This window comes from Heterodontus francisci, chromosome 28 (genome assembly GCF_036365525.1).
Source record: "Heterodontus francisci isolate sHetFra1 chromosome 28, sHetFra1.hap1, whole genome shotgun sequence".
NCBI classification, from domain to species: Eukaryota; Metazoa; Chordata; class Chondrichthyes; order Heterodontiformes; family Heterodontidae; genus Heterodontus; species Heterodontus francisci.
In genome coordinates, this window is record NC_090398.1 from 792748 (window position 1) to 810809 (window position 18062).

The 18062-nt window shown below is 52.7% G+C and overlaps 1 protein-coding gene across 1 annotated transcript in view; it reads right to left on the reverse strand.

Annotated features, from left to right (window-relative positions):
* Nucleotides 1-18062, reverse strand: part of LOC137385070 (membrane-spanning 4-domains subfamily A member 15-like) — a 39802-nt gene that overhangs the window by 10424 nt on the left and 11316 nt on the right. The window contains exons 5-6 of the mRNA XM_068059809.1: nt 13196-13327; nt 828-950 (exon numbers count right to left, since the gene is read on the reverse strand). Of these exons, the coding sequence (XP_067915910.1) occupies nt 828-950; nt 13196-13327 (255 nt within the window). The remainder of the gene's footprint in view (nt 1-827; nt 951-13195; nt 13328-18062) is intronic.

The window sequence follows — 18062 nt, forward strand, 5'->3', positions numbered from 1 at the left end:
GTGTGTGAGTGTGTCAGTGAGTGTGCGCGTGAGTCCGTGAGAGTGTGTGAGTGTGTGAGTGAGAGTGTGTGAGTGAGTGTGCCAGTGACTGTGCATGAGACTGTGTGAGAGTGTGTGTGAGTGAGTGTGTGAGTGTGTCAGTGAGTGTGTGTATGTGTGAGTGTGTCAGTGAGAGTCAGAGTGTGAAAGTATGAGTGTGTCAGTGAGTGTGAGTGTGTGTGAGAGTGTGTGAGTGTATGAGTTAGTGTGTGTGTGTGAGTGAGTGTGAGCGTGTCAGTGAGTGTGTGTATGTGTGAGTGTGTCAGTGAGTGTGCGTATGAGTCTGTGAGAGTGTGTGAGTGTGTCAGTGAGAGTGTATGAGTGAGTGTGTCAGTGTGTCAGTGAGTGTGTGCATGTGTGAGTGTGTGAGTGTGCCGGTGAGTGTGTGTGTGAGTGTGTGAGGGTGTGTGTGAGTGAGTGTGTGAGTGTGTCAGTGAGTGTGCGTGTGAGTCTGTGAGAGTGTGTGAGTGAGTGTGTGAGTGAGTGTGTGAGTGAGTGTGCCAGTGACTGTGCATGAGAATGTGTGAGAGTGTGTGTGAGTGAGTGTGTGAGTGTGTCAGTGAGTGTGTGTATGTGTGAGTGTGTCAGTGAGTGTGCATGTGAGTCTGTGTGAGTGTGTGTGAGTGAATGTGTGAGTGTGTGTATGTGTGAGTGTGTGAGAGTGTCGGTGAGTGTGTGTATGTGTGAGTGTGAGAGTGTCAGTGAGTGTGTGAGTGTGTCAGTGAGTGTGAGTGTGAGAGTGTGAGAGAGTGTGAGTGTGATGATGCCGGTGTGAGAGTGAAACTCACCATGTTTGTAGTGGGGCTGCAGTAACGCAGGCCCTTACAGCACATTACGGAGAGGACGAGATTTATAATGAAGCCGGACACAAGGAAAACAAACAGAATCACTTTAATCCCATACGTCAATAGCTGCCGAAACAAAAATGGAAAAGAGGATCTCAGAGTCAGGATTTTCTCGGAGAGTGGGGAGGAAATACTGAACACGTCTCACCAAAATAAAACCTCATCACAATTCCGAACCCAAATCCTGACACGATCATTGCCTGCAACCTCTTCCAGTCCCTACAACCCTCCCTATTGCTGTAACCGCCTCAGTCCCTAAAACCCTATCTCTGTAACCTCCTCCAGTCCCTACAACCCTCCCTATTGCTGGAACCGCCTCAGTCCCTAAAACCCTATCTCTGTAACCTCCTCCAGTCCCTACAACCCTCCCTATTGCTGTAACCGCCTCAGTCCCTAAAACCCTATCTCTGTAACCTCCTCCAGTCCCGACAACCCTCCCTACTGCTGCAAACTTCTCCAGCCCCGAGAACCCTCCCTATCTATGTAACCTCCTCCAGCCCCGACAACCCTCCCTATCTCTGTAACCTCCTCCAGCCCCTACACCCCTCCCTATCTCTGTAACCTCCTCCAGCCCCGAGAACCCTCCCTATCTATGTAACCTCCTCCAGCCCCGACAACCCTCCCTATCTCTGTAACCTCCTCCAGCCCCTACAACCCTCCCTATCTCTGTAACCTCCTCCAGCCCCGACAACCCTCCCTATCTCTGTAACCTCCTCCAGTCCCTACAACCCTCCCTATCTCTGTAACCTCCTCCAGCCCCTACAACCCTCCCTATCTATGTAACCTCCTCCAGTCCCAACAACCCTCCCTATCTCTGTAACCGCCTCCAGCCCCTACAACCCTCCCTATCTCTGTAACCTCCTCCAGCCCCTACAACCCTCCAGATCTCTCTAACCTCCTCCAGCCCCTACAACCCTCCCAAACTCTCTAACCTCCTCCAGTCCCAACACATCTCCCTATCTCTGTAACCTCCTCCAGCCCCTACAACCCTCCCTATCTCTGTAACCTCCTCCAGTCCATATAACCCTCCCTATCTCTGAAACCTCCTCCAGCCCCTACAACCCTCCCTATCTCTGTAACCTCCTCCAGTCCATATAACCCTCCCTATCTCTGTAACCTCCTCCAGCCCCGAAAAACCATCCCTATATCTGTAACCTCCTCCAGCCCGTACAACCCTCCCTATCTCTGTAACCTCCTCCAGCCCCTACAACCCTCCCTATCTCTGTAACCTCCACCAGTCCATAAAACCCTCCCTATCTCTGTAACCTCCTCCAGCCCCTACAACACTCGCTATCTCTGCAACCTCCTCCAGTCTGTATAACCTTCCCTATCTCTGTAACCTCCTCCAGTCCGTATAACGCTCCCTATCTCTGTAACCTCCTCAAGTCCCTACAACCCTCCCTATCTCTGTAACCTCCTCCAGCCACTACAACCCTCCCTATCTCTGTAATCTCCTCCAGCCCTCACAACCCTCCCTATCTATGTAACCTCCTCAAGTCCCTACAACCCTCCCTATCTCTGTAACCTCCTCCAGCCACTACAACCCTCCCTATCTCTGTAACCTCCTCCAGTCCATAAAACCCTCCCTATCTCTGTAACCTCCTCCAGTCCCTACAACCCTCCCTATCTATGTAACCTCCTCCAGTCCCTACAAACCTCCCTATCTCTGTTACCTCCTCCAGCCCCTACAACACTCCCTATCTATGTAACCTCCTCCAGTCCGTATAACCCTCCCTATCTCTGCAACCTCCTCCAGTCCGAAAACCCTCCCTATCTCTGAAACCTCCTCCAGCCCCACAACCCTCATTATCTCTGCAACCTCCTCCAGCCCCTACAACCCTCCCTATCTCTGCAACCTCCTCCAGTCCATATAACCCTCCCTATCTCTGTAACCTCCTCCAGCCGCTACTACCCTCCCTATCGCTGTAACCTCCTCCAGCCCCGAAAAACCATCCCTATATCTGTAACCTCCTCCAGCCCGTACAACCCTCCCGATCTCTGTAACCTCCTCCAGCCCCTACAACCCTCCCCATCTCTGTAACCTTCTCCAGCCCGTACAACCCTCCCTATCTCTGTAACCTCCTCCAGCCCCTGCAACCCTCCCTATCTCTGTAACCTTCTCCAGCCCGTACAACCCTCCCTATCTCTGTAATCTCCTCCAGCCCCTACAACCCTCCCTATCTCTGTAACCTCCACCAGTCCATAAAACCCTCCCTATCTCTGTAACCTCCTCCAGCCCCTACAACACTCGCTATCTCTGCAACCTCCTCCAGCCCTCACAACCCTCCCTATCTATGTAACCTCCTCAAGTCCCTACAACCCTCCCTAGCTCTGTAATCTCCTCCAGCCCTCAAAAACCTCCCTATCTATGTAACCTCCTCAAGTCCCTACAACCCTCCCTATCTCTGCAACCTCCTCCAGCCCCGACAACCCTCCCTAACTCTGTAACTTCCTCCAGCCACTACAACCCTCCCTATCTCTGTAACCTCCTCCAGTCCCTCAAACCCTCCCTATCACTGTAACCTCCTCCAGCCCCTACAACCCTCTCTATCTATGTAACCTCCTCCAGTCCCTACAAACCTCCCTATCTCTGTTACCTCCTCCAGCCCCTACAACACTCCCTATCTATGTAACCTCCTCCAGTCCGTATAACCCTCCCTATCTCTGCAACCTCCTCCAGTCCGTATAACCCTCCCTATCTCTGTAACCTCCTCCAGCCCCACAACCCTCATTATCTCTGCAACCTCCTCCAGCGCCTACAACCCTCCCTATCTATGTAACCTCCTCCAGTCCCTACAACCCTCCCTATCTCTGTAACCTCCTCCAGCCCCTACAGCCCTCACTATCTATGTAACCTCCTACAGTCCCTACAACCCTCCCTATCTCTGTAACCTCCTCCAGTCCCTACACACCTCCCTATCTCTGTAACGTCCTCCAGTCCGTATAACCCTCCCTATCTCTGTAACCTCCTCCGGCCCCTACAACCCTCCCTATCTCTGTAACCTCCTCCAGTCCGTATAACCCTCCCTATCTCTGTAATCTCCTCCAGCCCCTACAACCCTCCCTATGTCTGTAACCTCCTCCAGTCCATATAACCCTCCCTATCTCTGTAACCTCCTCCAGCCCCGAAAACCCTCCCTATCTCTGCAACCTCCTCCAGTCCATATAACCGTCCCTATCTCTGTAACCTCCTCAGCCCGTACAACCCTCCCTATTGCTATAACCGTCTCAGTCCCTAAAACCCTATCTCTGTAACCTCCTCCAGTCCCTACAACCCTCCCTATTGCTGGAACCGCCTCAGTCCCTAAAACCCTATCTCTGTAACCTCTTCCAGTCCCTACAACCCTACCTATTGCTGTAAACTTCTCCAGCCCCAGAACCCTCCCTATCTATGTAACCTCCTCCAGTCCGTATAACCCTCCCTATCTCTGCAACCTCATCCAGTCCGTATAACCCTCCCTATCTCTGTAACTTCCTGCAGTCCGTATAACTCTCCATATCTCTGTAACCTCCTCCAGCCCCTACAACCCTCCCTATCTCTGTAACCTCCACCAGCCCCTACAACCCTCCCTATCTCTGTAACCTCCTGTAGTCCCTACAACCCTCCCTATCTCTGTAACCTCCTCCAGCCCCTACAACCCTCCCTATCTATGTAACCTCCTCCAGTCCTGACAACCCTCCCTATCTCTGTAACCGCCTCCAGCCCCTACAACCCTCCCTATCTCTCTAACCTCCTCCAGCCCCTACAACCCTCCCTATCTCTCTAACCTCCTCCAGTCCCAACACATCTCCCTATCTCTGTAACCTCCTCCAGCCCCTACAACCCTCCCTATCTCTGTAACCTCCTCCAGCCCGTACAGCCCTCCCTATCTCTGTAACCTCCTCCAGCACCTACAACCCTCCCTATCTCTGTAACCTCCTCCAGCCCCTGCAACCCTCCCTATCTCTGTAACCTCCTCCAGCCCCTGCAACCCTCCCTATCTCTGTAACCTTCTCCAGCCCCTACAACCCTCCCTATCTCTCTAACCTCCTCCAGCCCCTACAACCCTCCCTATCTCTGTAACCTCCTCCAGTCCCAACACATCTCCCTATCTCTGTAACCTCCTCCAGCCCCTACAACCCTCCCTATCTCTGTAACCTCCTCCAGTCCATATAACCCTCCCTATCTCTGTAACCTCCTCCAGCCCGTACAACCCTCCCTATCTCTGTAACCTCCTCCAGCCCCTACAACCCTCCCTATCTCTGTAACCTCCTCCAGTCCGTACAACCCTCCCTATCTCTGTAACCTCCTCCAGCCCCTACAACCCTCCCTATCTCTGTAACCTCCTCCAGCCCCTACAATCCTCCCTATCTCTGTAACCTCCTCCAGCCCCGACAACCCTCCATATCTCTGTAACTTCCTCCAGCCACTACAACCCTCCCTATCACTGTAACCTCCTCCAGCCCCTACAACCCTCCCTATCTATGTAACCTCCTCCAGTCCCTACAAACCTCCCGGCTCTGTTACCTCCTCCAGCCCCGACAACACTCCCTATCTATGTAACCTCCTCCAGTCCGTATAACCCTCCCTATCTCTGCAACCTCCTCCAGCGCCTACAACCCTCCCTATCTATGTAACCTCCTCCAGTCCCTACAACCCTCCCTATCTCAGTAACCTCCTCCAGCCCCTACAGCCCTCACTATCTATGTAACCTCCTACAGTCCCTACAACCCTCCCTATCTCTGTAACCTCCTCCAGTCCCTACACACCTCCCTATCTCTGTAACATCCTCCAGTCCGTATAACCCTCCCTATCTCTGTAACCTCCTCCGGCCCCTACAACCCTCCCTATCTCTGTAACCTCCTCCAGTCCGTATAACCCTCCCTATCTCTGTAACCTCCTCCAGCCCCTACAACCCTCCCTATGTCTGTAACCTCCTCCAGTCCATATAACCCACCCTATCTCTGTAACTTCCTCCAGCCCCTAAAACCCTCCCTATCTCTGCAACCTCCTCCAGTCCATATAACCGTCCCTATCTCTGTAACCTCCTCCAGCCCGTACAACCCTCCCAATCTCTGTAACCTCCTGCAGCCCCTACAACACTCCCTATCTCTGTAACCTCCTCCAGCCCGTACAAACCTCCCTATCTCTGTAACCTCCTCCAGCCCCTACAACCCTCCCTATCTCTGTAACTTCCTCCAGTCCGTACAACCCTCCCTATCTCTGTAACCTCCTCCAGCCCCTACAACCCTCCCTATCTCTGTAACCTCCTCCAGCCCCTACAAACCTTCCAATCTCTGTAAACTTCTCCAGCCCCGACAACCTCCCTATCTCAGTAACCTCCTCCAGCCTCTACAACTCTCCCTATCTCTGTAACCTCCTCCAACCCGACAACCCTCCCTATCTCTGTAACCTCCTCCAGTCCGTACAACCCTCCCTATCTCTGTAACATCCTCCAGCTCCTACAACTCTCCCCATCTCTGTAACCTCCTCCAACCCTACAACCCTCCCTACCTCTGTAACCTCCTCCAGCACCTACAAACCTCCCAATCTCTGTAACTTTCTCCGGCCCTACAACCTCCCTATCTCTGCAACCTCCTCCAGCCCCTACAAACCTCCCTATTTCTGTAACCTCCTCCAGCCCCTACAAACCTCCCAAACTCTGTAACCTCCTCGAGCCCCACAACCCTCCCTATCTCTGTAACCTCCTCCAGCCCCTGCAACCATCCCTATCTCTGTAACCTCCTCCAGCCCCTACAACCCTCCCTATCTCTGTAAACCTCCTCCAGCCCCTACAACCCTCTCTATCTCCGCAACCTCCTCCAGGGCCTACGACCCTCCCTACCTCTGTAACCACCTCCAGTCCCAACAACCCTCCCTATCTCTGTAACCTCCTCCAGCCCCTATAACCCTCCCTATCTCTGTAACCTCCTCCAGTCCCTACACACCTCCCTATCTCTGTAACATCCTCCAGTCCGTATAACCCTCCCTATCTCTGTAACCTCCTCCGGCCCCGACAACCCTCCCTATCTCTGTAACCTCCTCCAGTCCGTATAACCCTCCCTATCTCTGTAACCTCCTCCAGCCCCTACAACCCTCCCTATGTCTGTAACCTCCTCCAGTCCATATAACCCACCCTATCTCTGTAACCTCCTCCAGCCCCTAAAACCCTCCCTATCTCTGCAACCTCCTCCAGTCCATATAACCGTCCCTATTTCTAACCTCCTCCAGCCCGTACAACCCTCCCAATCTCTGTAACCTCCTCCAGCCCCTACAACCCTCCCTATCTCTGTAACCTCCTCCAGCCCGTACAACCCTCCCAATCTCTGTAACCTCCTCCAGCCCCTACAACCCTCCCTATCTCTGTAACCTCCTCCAGCCCCTACAACCCTCCCTATCTCTGTAACCTCCTCCAGCCCGTACAACCCTCCCAATCTCTGTAACCTCCTCCAGCTCCTACAACCCTCCCTATCTCTGTAACCTCCTCCAGTCCGTACAACCCTCCCTATCTCAGTAACCTCCTTCAGCCTCTACAACTCTCCCGATCTCTGTAACCTCCTCCAACCCGACAACCCTCCCTATCTCTGTAACCTCCTCCAGTCCGTACAACCCTCCATATCTCTGCAACATCCTCCAGCCCCTACAACTCTCCCCATCTCTGTAACCTCCTCCAACCCGACAACCCTCCCTATCTCTGTAACCTCCTCCAGCACCTACAAACCTCCCAATCTCTGTAACTTTCTCCGGCCCTACAACCTCCCTATCTCTGCAACCTCCTCCATCCCCTACAAACCTCCCTATCTCTGTAACCTCCTCCAGCCCCTACAAACCTCCCAATCTCTGTAACCTCCTCGAGCGCCACAACCCTCCCTATCTCTGTAACCTCCTCCAGCCCCTGCAACCATCCCTATCTCTGTAACCTCCTCCAGCCCCTACAACCCTCCCTATCTCTGTAAACCTCCTCCAGCCCCTACAACCCTCTCTATCTCCGCAACCTCCTCCAGGGCCTACGACCCTCCCTACCTCTGTAACCACCTCCAGTCCCAACAACCCTCCCTATCTCTGTAACCTCCTCCAGCCCCTACAACCCTCCCTATCTCTGTAAACCTCCTCCAGCCCCTACAACCATCTCTATCTCTGTAAGAACCTCCTCTCAGTACTGACTCTCCGACAGTACAGCACTCCCTCAGTACTGACCCTCCAACACTGCAGCACTCCCTCAGTACTGACCCTCCAACACTGCAGCATTCCCTCAGTACTGACCCTCCGACAGTGCAGCACTCTCTCAGTACTGTCCCTCCGACAGTGCAGCGCTCTCTCAGTACTGACCCTCCGACAGTGCAGCACTCTCTCAGTACTGTCCCTCCGACAGTGCAGCACGCCCTCAGTACTGACCCTCCGACAGTACAGCACACCCTCAGGACTGACCCTCCAACACTGCAGCACTCCCTCAGTACTGACCCTCCGACAGTACAGCACTCCCTCAGTACTGACCCTCCGACAGTGCAGCACTCTCTCAGTACTGTCCCTCCGACAGTGCAGCGCTCTCTCAGTACTGACCCTCCGACAGTGCAGCACTCTCTCAGTACTGTCCCTCCGACAGTGCAGCACGCCCTCAGTACTGACCCTCCGACAGTACAGCACTCCCTCAGTACTGACCCTCCAACACTGCAGCACTCCCTCAGTACTGACCCTCCGACAGTACAGCACTCCCTCAGTACTGACCCTCCAACAGTACAGCACTCCCACAGTACTGACCCTCCGACAGTGCAGCACTCCCTCAGTACTGACCCTCCCACAGTGCAGCACTCTCTCAGTACTGTCCCTCCGACAGTGAAGCGCCCCCTCAGTACTGACCCTCCGACAGTGCAGCACTCTCTTCGTACTGTCCCTCCGACAGTGAAGCACTCCCACAGTACTGACCCTCCGACAGTGCAGCACTCCCTCAGTACTGTCCCTCCGACAGTGAAGCACTCCCACAGTACTGACCCTCCAACAGTGCAGCACTCCCTCAGTACTGACCCTCCGACAGTGCAGCACTCCCTCAGTACTGACCCTCTGACAGTGCAGCACTCTCTCAGTACTGACCCTCCGACAGTGCAGCACTCTCTCAGTACTGACCCTCCGACAGTGCAGCACTCCCTCAGTACTGACCCTCCAACAGTGAAGCACTCCCTCAGTACTGTCCCTCCGACAGTGCTGCTCTCCCTCAGTACTGACCCTCCGACAGTGCAGCACTCCCTCAGTACTGACCCTCCGACAGTGCAGCACTCCCTCAGCACTGTCCCTCCGACAGTGAAGCACTCCCTCATTACTGTCCCTCCGACAGTACAGCACTCTCTCAGTACTGACCCTCCGACAGTGCAGCACTCCCTCAGTACTGACCCTCCGACAGTGCAGCACTCCCTCAGCACTGTCCCTCCGACAGTGAAGCACTCCCTCAGTACTGTCCCTCCGACAGTGAAGCACTCCCTCAGTACTGTCCGTCCGACAGTGCAGCACTCCCTCAGTACTGTCCCTCCGACAGTGAAGCACTCCCTCGGTACTGTCCCTCTGACAGTGAAGCACTCCCATAGTACTGACCCTCCGACAGTGCACGGCTCTCTCAGTACTGACCCTCCGACAGTGCAGCACTTCCTCAGTACTGACCCTCCGACAGTGAAGCACTCCCACAGTACTGTCCCTCCGACAGTGAAGCACTCCCTCAGTACTGTCCCTCCAACAGTGATGCGCTCCCTCAGTACTGAACCTCCGACAGTGCACGGCTCTCTCAGTACTGACCCTCCGACAGTGCAGCACTCCCTCAGTACTGACCCTCCGACAGTGAAGCACTCCCACAGTACTGTCCGTCCGACAGTGAAGCACTCCCACAGTACTGAACCTCCGACAGTGCACGGCTCTCTCAGTACTGACCCTCCGACAGTGCAGCACTCCCTCAGTACTGACCTTCCGACAGTGCAGCACTCCCTCAGTCCTGACCTTCCGACAGTGCAGCACTCCCACAGTACTGTCCCTCCGACAGTGAAGCACTCCCACAGTACTGTCCCTACGACAGTGAAGCACTCCCTCAGTACTGTCCCTCCAACAGTGATGCGCTCCCTCAGTACTGTCCCTCCGACAGTGAAGCACTCCCTCAGTACTGACCCTCCGACAGTGCACGGCTCTCTCAGTACTGACCCTCTGACAGTGCAGCGCTCTCTCAGTACTGACCCTCCGACAGTGCAGCGCTCTCTCAGTACTGACCCTCCGACAGTGAAGCACTCCCTCAGTACTGACCCTCCGACAGTGCAGCGCTCTCTCAGTACTGACCCTCCGACAGTGCAGCACTCCCTCAGTACTGACCCACCGACAGTGCAGCACTCTCTCAGTACTGACCCCCCGACAGTGCAGCACTCTCTCAGTACAGACCCTCCGATAGTGCAGCACTCTCTCAGTACTGACCCTCCGACAGTGCAGCGCTCTCTCAGTACTGACCCTCCGACAGTGCAGCGCTCTCTCAGTACTGACCCTCCGACAGTGCAGCGCTCTCTCAGTACTGACCCTCCGACAGTGAAGCACTCTCTCAGTACTGACCCTCCGACAGTGCAGCACTCCCTCAGTACTGACCCTCCGACAGTGCAGCACTCTCTCAGTACTGACCCTCCGACAGTGCAGCACTCCCTCAGTACTGACCCTCAGACAGTGCAGCACTCTCTCAGTACTGACCCTCCGACAATGCAGCACATTCTCAGTACTGACCCTCCGACAGTGCAGCACTCCCTCAGTACTGACCCTCTGACATTGCAGCACTCTCTCAGTACTGACCCTCCGACAGTGCAGCACTCTCTCAGTACTGACCCTCCGACAGTGCAGCCCTCTCTCAGTACTGACCCTCCGACAGTGCAGCGCTCTCTCAGTACTGACCCTCCGACAGTGAAGCACTCCCTCAGTACTGACCCTCCGACAGTGCACGGCTCTCTCAGCACTGACCCTCCGACAGTGCAGCACTCTCTCAGTACTGACCCTCCGACAGTGCAGCACTCCCTCAGTACTGACCTTCCGACAGTGCCGCACTCCCTCAGTACTGACCCTCCGACAGTGCAGCACTCCCTCAGTACTGACCCTCCGACAGTGCAGCACTCCCTCATTACTGACCCTCCGACAGTGCAGCACTCTCTCAGTCCTGACCCTCCGACAGTGCAGCACTCCCTCAGTACTGACCCTCAGACAGTGCAGCACTCTCTCAGTACTGACCCTCCGACAGTGCAGCACTCCCTCAGTACTGACCCTCCGACAGTGCAGCACTCTCTCAGTACTGACCCTCCGACAGTGCAGCACTCCCTCAGTACTGACCCTCCGACAGTGCAGCACTCCCTCAGTACTGACCCTCCGACAGTGCAGCTCTCTCTCAGTACTGACCCTCCGACAGTGCAGCGCTCTCTCAGTACTGACCCTCCGACAGTGAAGCACTCCTTCAGTACTGATCCTCCGACAGTGCACGGCTCTCTCAGTACTGACCCTCCGACAGTGCAGCACTCCCTAAGTACCGACCCTCCGACAGTGCAGCGCTCCCTCAGTACTGACCCTCCGACAGTGCAGCGCTCTCTCAGTACTGACCATCCGACAGTGCAGCGCTCTCTCAGTACTGTCCCTCCGACAGTGAAGCACTCCCTCAGTACTGACCCTCCGACAGTGCACGGCTCTCTCAGCACTGACCCTCCGACAGTGCAGCGCTCTCTCAGTACTGACCCTCCGACAGTGCAGCACTCCCTCAGTACTGACCCTCCGACAGTGCAGCGCTCCCTCAGTACTGTCCCTCCGACAGTGCAGCGCTCTCTCAGTACTGACCCTCCGACAGTGCAGCACTCTCTCAGTGCTGACCCTCCGTCAGTGCAGCACTCCCTCAGTACTGACCCTCCGACAGTGCAGCGCTCTCTCAGTACTGACCCTCCGACAGTGCAGCACTCTCTCAGTACTGACCCTCCTACAGTGCAGCACTCTCTCAGTACTGACCCTCCGACAGTGCAGCACTCCCTCAGTACTGACCCTCCGACAGTGCAGCACACTCTCAGTACTGACCCTCCGACAGTGCAGCACTCTCTCAGTTATGACCCTCCGACAGTGCAGCACTCTCTCAGTACTGACCCTCCGACAGTGCCGCACTCCCTCAGTACTGACCCTCCGACAGTGCAGCACTCCCTCAGTACTGATCCTCCGACAGTGCAGCACTCCCTCATTACTGACCCTCCGACAGTGCAGCACTCTCTCAGTACTGACCCTCCGACAGTGCAGCACTCCCTCAGTACTGACCCTCAGACAGTGCAGCACTCTCTCAGTACTGACCCTCCGACAGTGCAGCACTCCCTCAGTACTGACCCTCCGACAATGCAGCACTCTCTCAGTACTGACCCTCCGACAGTGCAGCACTCCCTCAGTACTGACCCTCCGACAGTGCAGCACTCTCTCAGTACTGACCCTCCGACAGTGCAGCACTCCCTCAGTACTGACCCTCCGACAGTGCAGCTCTCTCTCAGTACTGACCCTCCGACAGTGCAGCGCTCTCTCAGTACTGACCCTCCGACAGTGAAGCACTCCCTCAGTACTGACCCTCCGACAGTGCACGTCTCTCTCAGCACTGACCCTCCGACAGTGCAGCGCTCTCTCTGTACTGACCCTCCGACAGTGCAGCACTCCCTCAGTACTGACCCTCCGACAGTGCAGCGCTCCCTCAGTACTGACCCTCCGACCGTGCAGCGCTCTCTCAGTACTGACCCTCCGACAGTGCAGCACTCTCTCAGTACTGACCCTCCGACAGTGCAGCACTCCCTCAGTACTGACCCTCCGACAGTGCCGCACTCCCTCAGTACTGACCCTCCGACAGTGCAGCTCACTCTCAGTACTGACCCTCCGACAGTGCAGCACTCCCTCAGTACTGACTCTCCGACAGTGCAGCACTCCCTCAGTACTGACCCTCCGACATTGCAGCGCTCTCTCAGTACTGACCCTCCGACAGTGCTGCACTCCCTCAGTACTGACCCTCCGACAGTGCAGCACACCCTCAGTACTGACCCTCCGACAGTGCAGCACTCCCTCAGTACTGACCCTCCGACAGTGCAGCACTCTCTCAGTACTGACCCTCCGACAGTGCAGCACTCCCTCAGTACTGACCCTCTGACAGTGCAGCACTCCCTCAGTACTGACCCTCCGACAGTGCAGCACTCCCTCAGTACTGACCGTCTGATTGTGCAGCACTCCCTCAGTACTGACCCTCCGACAGTGCAGCACTCTCTCAGTACTGACCCTCACGGTGTCCCAACAGTTGTGTTGTAAAGGATTAGCAAACGGCACTCACCAGATAATCTCTGTCATGTTTGCGCTCATTGTAGTGAATGTATTTCCATGTCGCCAAGTCCACACTGTAGATGATAATCGCCAGTCCTGCTGCGATGGCCGTGAGAATGTTTGTGGCCAAACAAGCAGTCACCTGTGAATGGCAAACACTACGGATTAAACGGCAAACACCGGTGCCACGAATGGCGTCAAAGGTCGGATAGTCATTGCGGCAACTCCCATCAGTGCAGGAATAATTCAATGACACTCCTTCACGTGTAAGAATTTCTGTCAGTCATGCTAATGTATCTGCTCAGCAACAGCTTCCAGCTGAACACATCACCACCAGTCACACAATGATTTTCCAATTCCTGAATTATCCTCTTCACCTTCCTGCATCGTACTCACTCCCAGATATTAAGATACAAAGCTCAGCGGCCGCAGGCCAGTCGGTTTAACCTCGCTGGTGGGAAAGCTTTTAGAGACGATAATTCGGGATAAGATAACAATCGCTTGGACAGATGTGGATTAATTAAGGAAATCCAGCATGGATGTGTTAAGGGAAATTGTGTTTAACTAACTTGCTTGAGTTCTTTGATGAGGTAACGGAGAAGGTTGATGAGGGTGACGCGGTTGACGTGATGTACCTGGACTTCCAAAAGGCATTTGATAAAGTGCCACATATTAGACTTGTCAGCAAAGTTAGAGCCCGTGGAATAAACGGGACAGTAGCAGTATGGAGACGGAACTGACTGAGTGACGGGAAACAGAGAGTAGTTGTGAACGGTTGTTTTTCAGACTGGAGGAAGGTATATAGTCGGGTTCCCCAGGGGTCAGGGTGGGGGACCCCTGCTTTTCTCGATCGATATGAATGACCTAGACTTGGGTGTACAGGGCACAATTTCAAAATGTGCGGATGACGCAAAACATGGAAGTGTTGTGAACCGTGAGGAGGATAGTGATAGACTTCAAACTGACATAGAAAGGTTGGTGGAATGGGTGGATATGTGGCAGATAATATTTAACACAGAAAAGTGTGAAGTGATTCATTGTGGTAGGAAGAATGAGGAGAGGCAATATAAAATACATTGTACAATTATACAAACATGTGAACATACGAATTAGGAGCAGGAGTAGGCCACTCGGCCCCTCGAGCCTGCTCCACCATTCAATAAGTCCATGGCTGAACTACCCCCGATAACCTTTCACCCCCCTTGCTTATCAAGAATCTTTCTACCTCTGCCTTAAAGATGTTCAAAGACTCTGCTTCCACTGTCTTTTGAGGACGAGAATTCCAAAGTCTCACCACCCTCTGAGAGAAACAGTTTCTCCTCATCTCTGTCTTAAATGGGTGACCCCTTATTTTTAAACAGTGACCCCGAGTTCTAGATTCTCCCACAAGGGGAAACATCCTTTCCACATCCACCCTGTTGAGACCCCACAGGATCTTGTATGTTTCAATCAAGTCGCCTCTTACTCTTCGAAATTCCAGCGGATACAAGCCTAGCCTGTCCAATCTTTCCTCATAAGACAACCCGCCCATTCCAGGTATCAGTCTAGTAAAACCATCTCTGAACTGCTTCCAACACATTTACATCCTTTTTAAATCAGGAGACCAATACTGTACACAGTACTCCAGATGTGGTCTCACCAATGCCCTGTATAACTGAAGCATAACCTCCCTACTTTTGTATTCAATTCCCCTCGCGATAAGTTATAACATTCTATTAGCTTTCCTAATTACGTGTTGTATCTGCAAACTAACCTTTTGTGATTCATGCACTCGGACAGCCAGATCCCTCTGCATCTCAGAGCTCTGCAATCTCTCACCATTTAGATAATATGCTTTTTTATTCTTCCTGCCAAAATGGACAATTTCACATTTTCCCACATTGTACTCCATTTCCCAGGTCTTTTCCCACTCACTTAACCTATCTATATCCCTTTGTAGCCTCCTTCTGTCCTCTTCACAACTTACTTTCCTACCTATCTTTGTGTCATCAGCAAATTTAGCTACCAAACCTTCAGTCCCTTCATCTAAGTCATTTATATAAATTGTAAAAAGTTGAGGTCCCAGCACAGATCCCTGTGGCACACCACTCGTTACATCTTGCCAACCAGAAAATGACCCATTTATGCCTACTCTGTTTCCTGTGAGCTAACCAATCTTCTATCCATGCCAATATATTACCCCCTACACCATGAGCTTGATGTGGTACCTTATCAAATGCCTTCTAGAAATCTAACTACAATTCATCCACAGCACATGTAACTCCCTCAAAGAACTCCAATAAATTGGTTAAACATGATTTCCCTTTCACAAAACCATGTGGACTCTGTCTGAGTACCTTGAATTTTTCTAAATGCCCTGCTATAACGTCTTTAATAATCGCTTCTAACATTTTCCCGAAGACAGATGTTAAGCTAACTGGCCTGTAGTTTCCTGCTTTCTGTCTCCCTCCCTTGTTGAATAAGGGGGTGCAGGAGCAGAGGGACCTGGGGGTATATGTGTATAAATCATTGAAGGTGGCAGGGCAGGTTGAGAGAGTGGTTAATAAAGCAGACGGGATCCTGGGCTTTATAAATAGAGGCAGAGAGTACAAAAATAAGGAAGTTATGATAAACCTGTATAAAACACTGGTTCAGCCTCAACTGGAGTATTGTGTCCAGTTCCGGGCTCCACACTTCAGGAAGGATGTGAAGGCGTTAGAGAGGGTGCAGAAAAGATTCAGGAGAATGGTTCCCAGGGATGAGGGACTTCAGTTAACGTGGATAGATCGGAGAAGCTGGGACTGTTCTCCTTGGGGAAGAGAAGGTTGAGAGGAGATTTGATCGAGGTGTTTAAAATCACGAGGGGGGGTCTGGACAGAGTAGATCAGGAGAAACCGTTCCCATTGGTGGAAGGATCCGGAACCAGAGGACACTGATTTAAGGTGATTGACACAAGAAGCAACAGTGACAAGAGGGAAAACTATTTCACACAGCGAGTGGTTAGGATCTGGAATGCTCTGTCTGAGAGTGTGGTGGAGGCAGATTCAATCGAGGCTCTCAAAAGGGAATTGGAGAATTATCTGGAGAGGAAGAATGTGCAGGGTGACGGGGAGAAGGAGGGGGAGTGGGGCTAGTTGAACTGCAGAGAGCCAGCACAGACACGATGAGGCGAATGGACTCCTTCTGTACTGTAACCATTCAATGATTCGATCATGGAGTTATTTTCCAATCTTAGCAGTCCATCTCTATCAATTAGTTACATAGAGTTTTACAGTACAGAAACAGGCCATTCAGCCCATCCACTCCGTGCTGGTGTTTCTGCTCCACACCAGCCTCCTCCCACCCCCCTCCTCTCCATCTCACCCCCATCACCATATCATTCTATTCCTTTCTCCCTCGTGTCTTTCCCCAGCTTCCCCCTTAAATACATCGACACTGTTCACCTCAACCACTCCCTGTGGGAGCGAGTTCCACATTCTCACCACTCTCCGGGGAAAGGAGTTTCTCCTGAATTCCCGATCGGATTTATCAGTGACTGTTTTATATTGATGGGCCCTCGTTCTGGTCTCCCCCACAAGTGGAAACATCTTCTCAACGTTTACCCGATCGGACACTTTCATTATCTTAAAGACCTCGATCAGGTCACCCCTCAATCTTCTCTATTCTAGAGAAAAGAGACCCAGACTGTTCATTATTTCCTGATGGGTAAAACCTCTCAGTTCCAGTATCATCCTGGTAAATCTTTCTGGAACCTTCTCCTGTGCACCAATATTTTTACAAAATGGAGACCAGAACTGCTTACAGTAACTCCCAGTGTGATATGAAGACAAAACTGTGCACAGTAACTCCCAGTGTGATATGGAGACAAAACTGTGCACAGTAACTCCCAGTGTGATATGGAGACAAAACTGTGCACAGTAACTCCCAGTGTGATATGGAGACAAAACTGTACACAGTAACTCCCAGTGTGATATGAAGACCAGAACTGTACACAGTAACTCCCAATGTGATATGGAGAACAGAACTGTACACAGTAACTCCCAGTGTGATATGGAGACAAAACTGTACACAGTAACTCCCAGTGTGATATGAAGACCAGAACTGTACACAGTAACTCCCAGTGTGATATGGAGAACAGAACTGTACACAGTAACTCCCAGTGTGATATGGAGAACAGAACTGTACACAGTAACTCCCAGTGTGATATGGAGACAAAACTGTACACAGTAACTCCCAGTGTGATATGAAGACCAGAACTGTGCACAGTAACTCCCAGTGTGATATGGAGACAAAACTGTGCACAGTAACTCCCAGTGTGATATGGAGACAAAACTGTACACAGTAACTCCCAGTGTGATATGAAGACCAGAACTGTACACAGTAACTCCCAGTGTGATATGGAGACCAGAACTGTACACAGTAACTCCCAGTGTGATATGGAGAAAAGAACTGTGCACAGTAACTCCCAGTGTGATATGGAGACCAGAACTGTGCACAGTCACTCCCAGTGTGATATGGAGACCAGAACTGTACACAGTAACTCCCAGTGTGATATGGAGAAAAGAACTGTACACAGTAACTCCCAGTGTGATATGGAGAAAAGAACTGTACACAGTCACTCCCAGTGTGATATGGAGACCAGAACTGTGCACAGTCACTCCCAGTGTGATATGGAGACCAGAACTGTGCACAGTCACTCCCAGTGTGATATGGAGACCAGAACTGTGCACAGTCACTCCCAGTGTGATATGGAGACCAGAACTGTGCACAGTCACTCCCAGTGTGATATGGAGAAAAGAACTGTACACAGTAACTCCCAGTGTGATATGGAGACCAGAACTGTGCACAGTCACTCCCAGTGTGATATGGAGACCAGAACTGTGCACAGTCACTCCCAG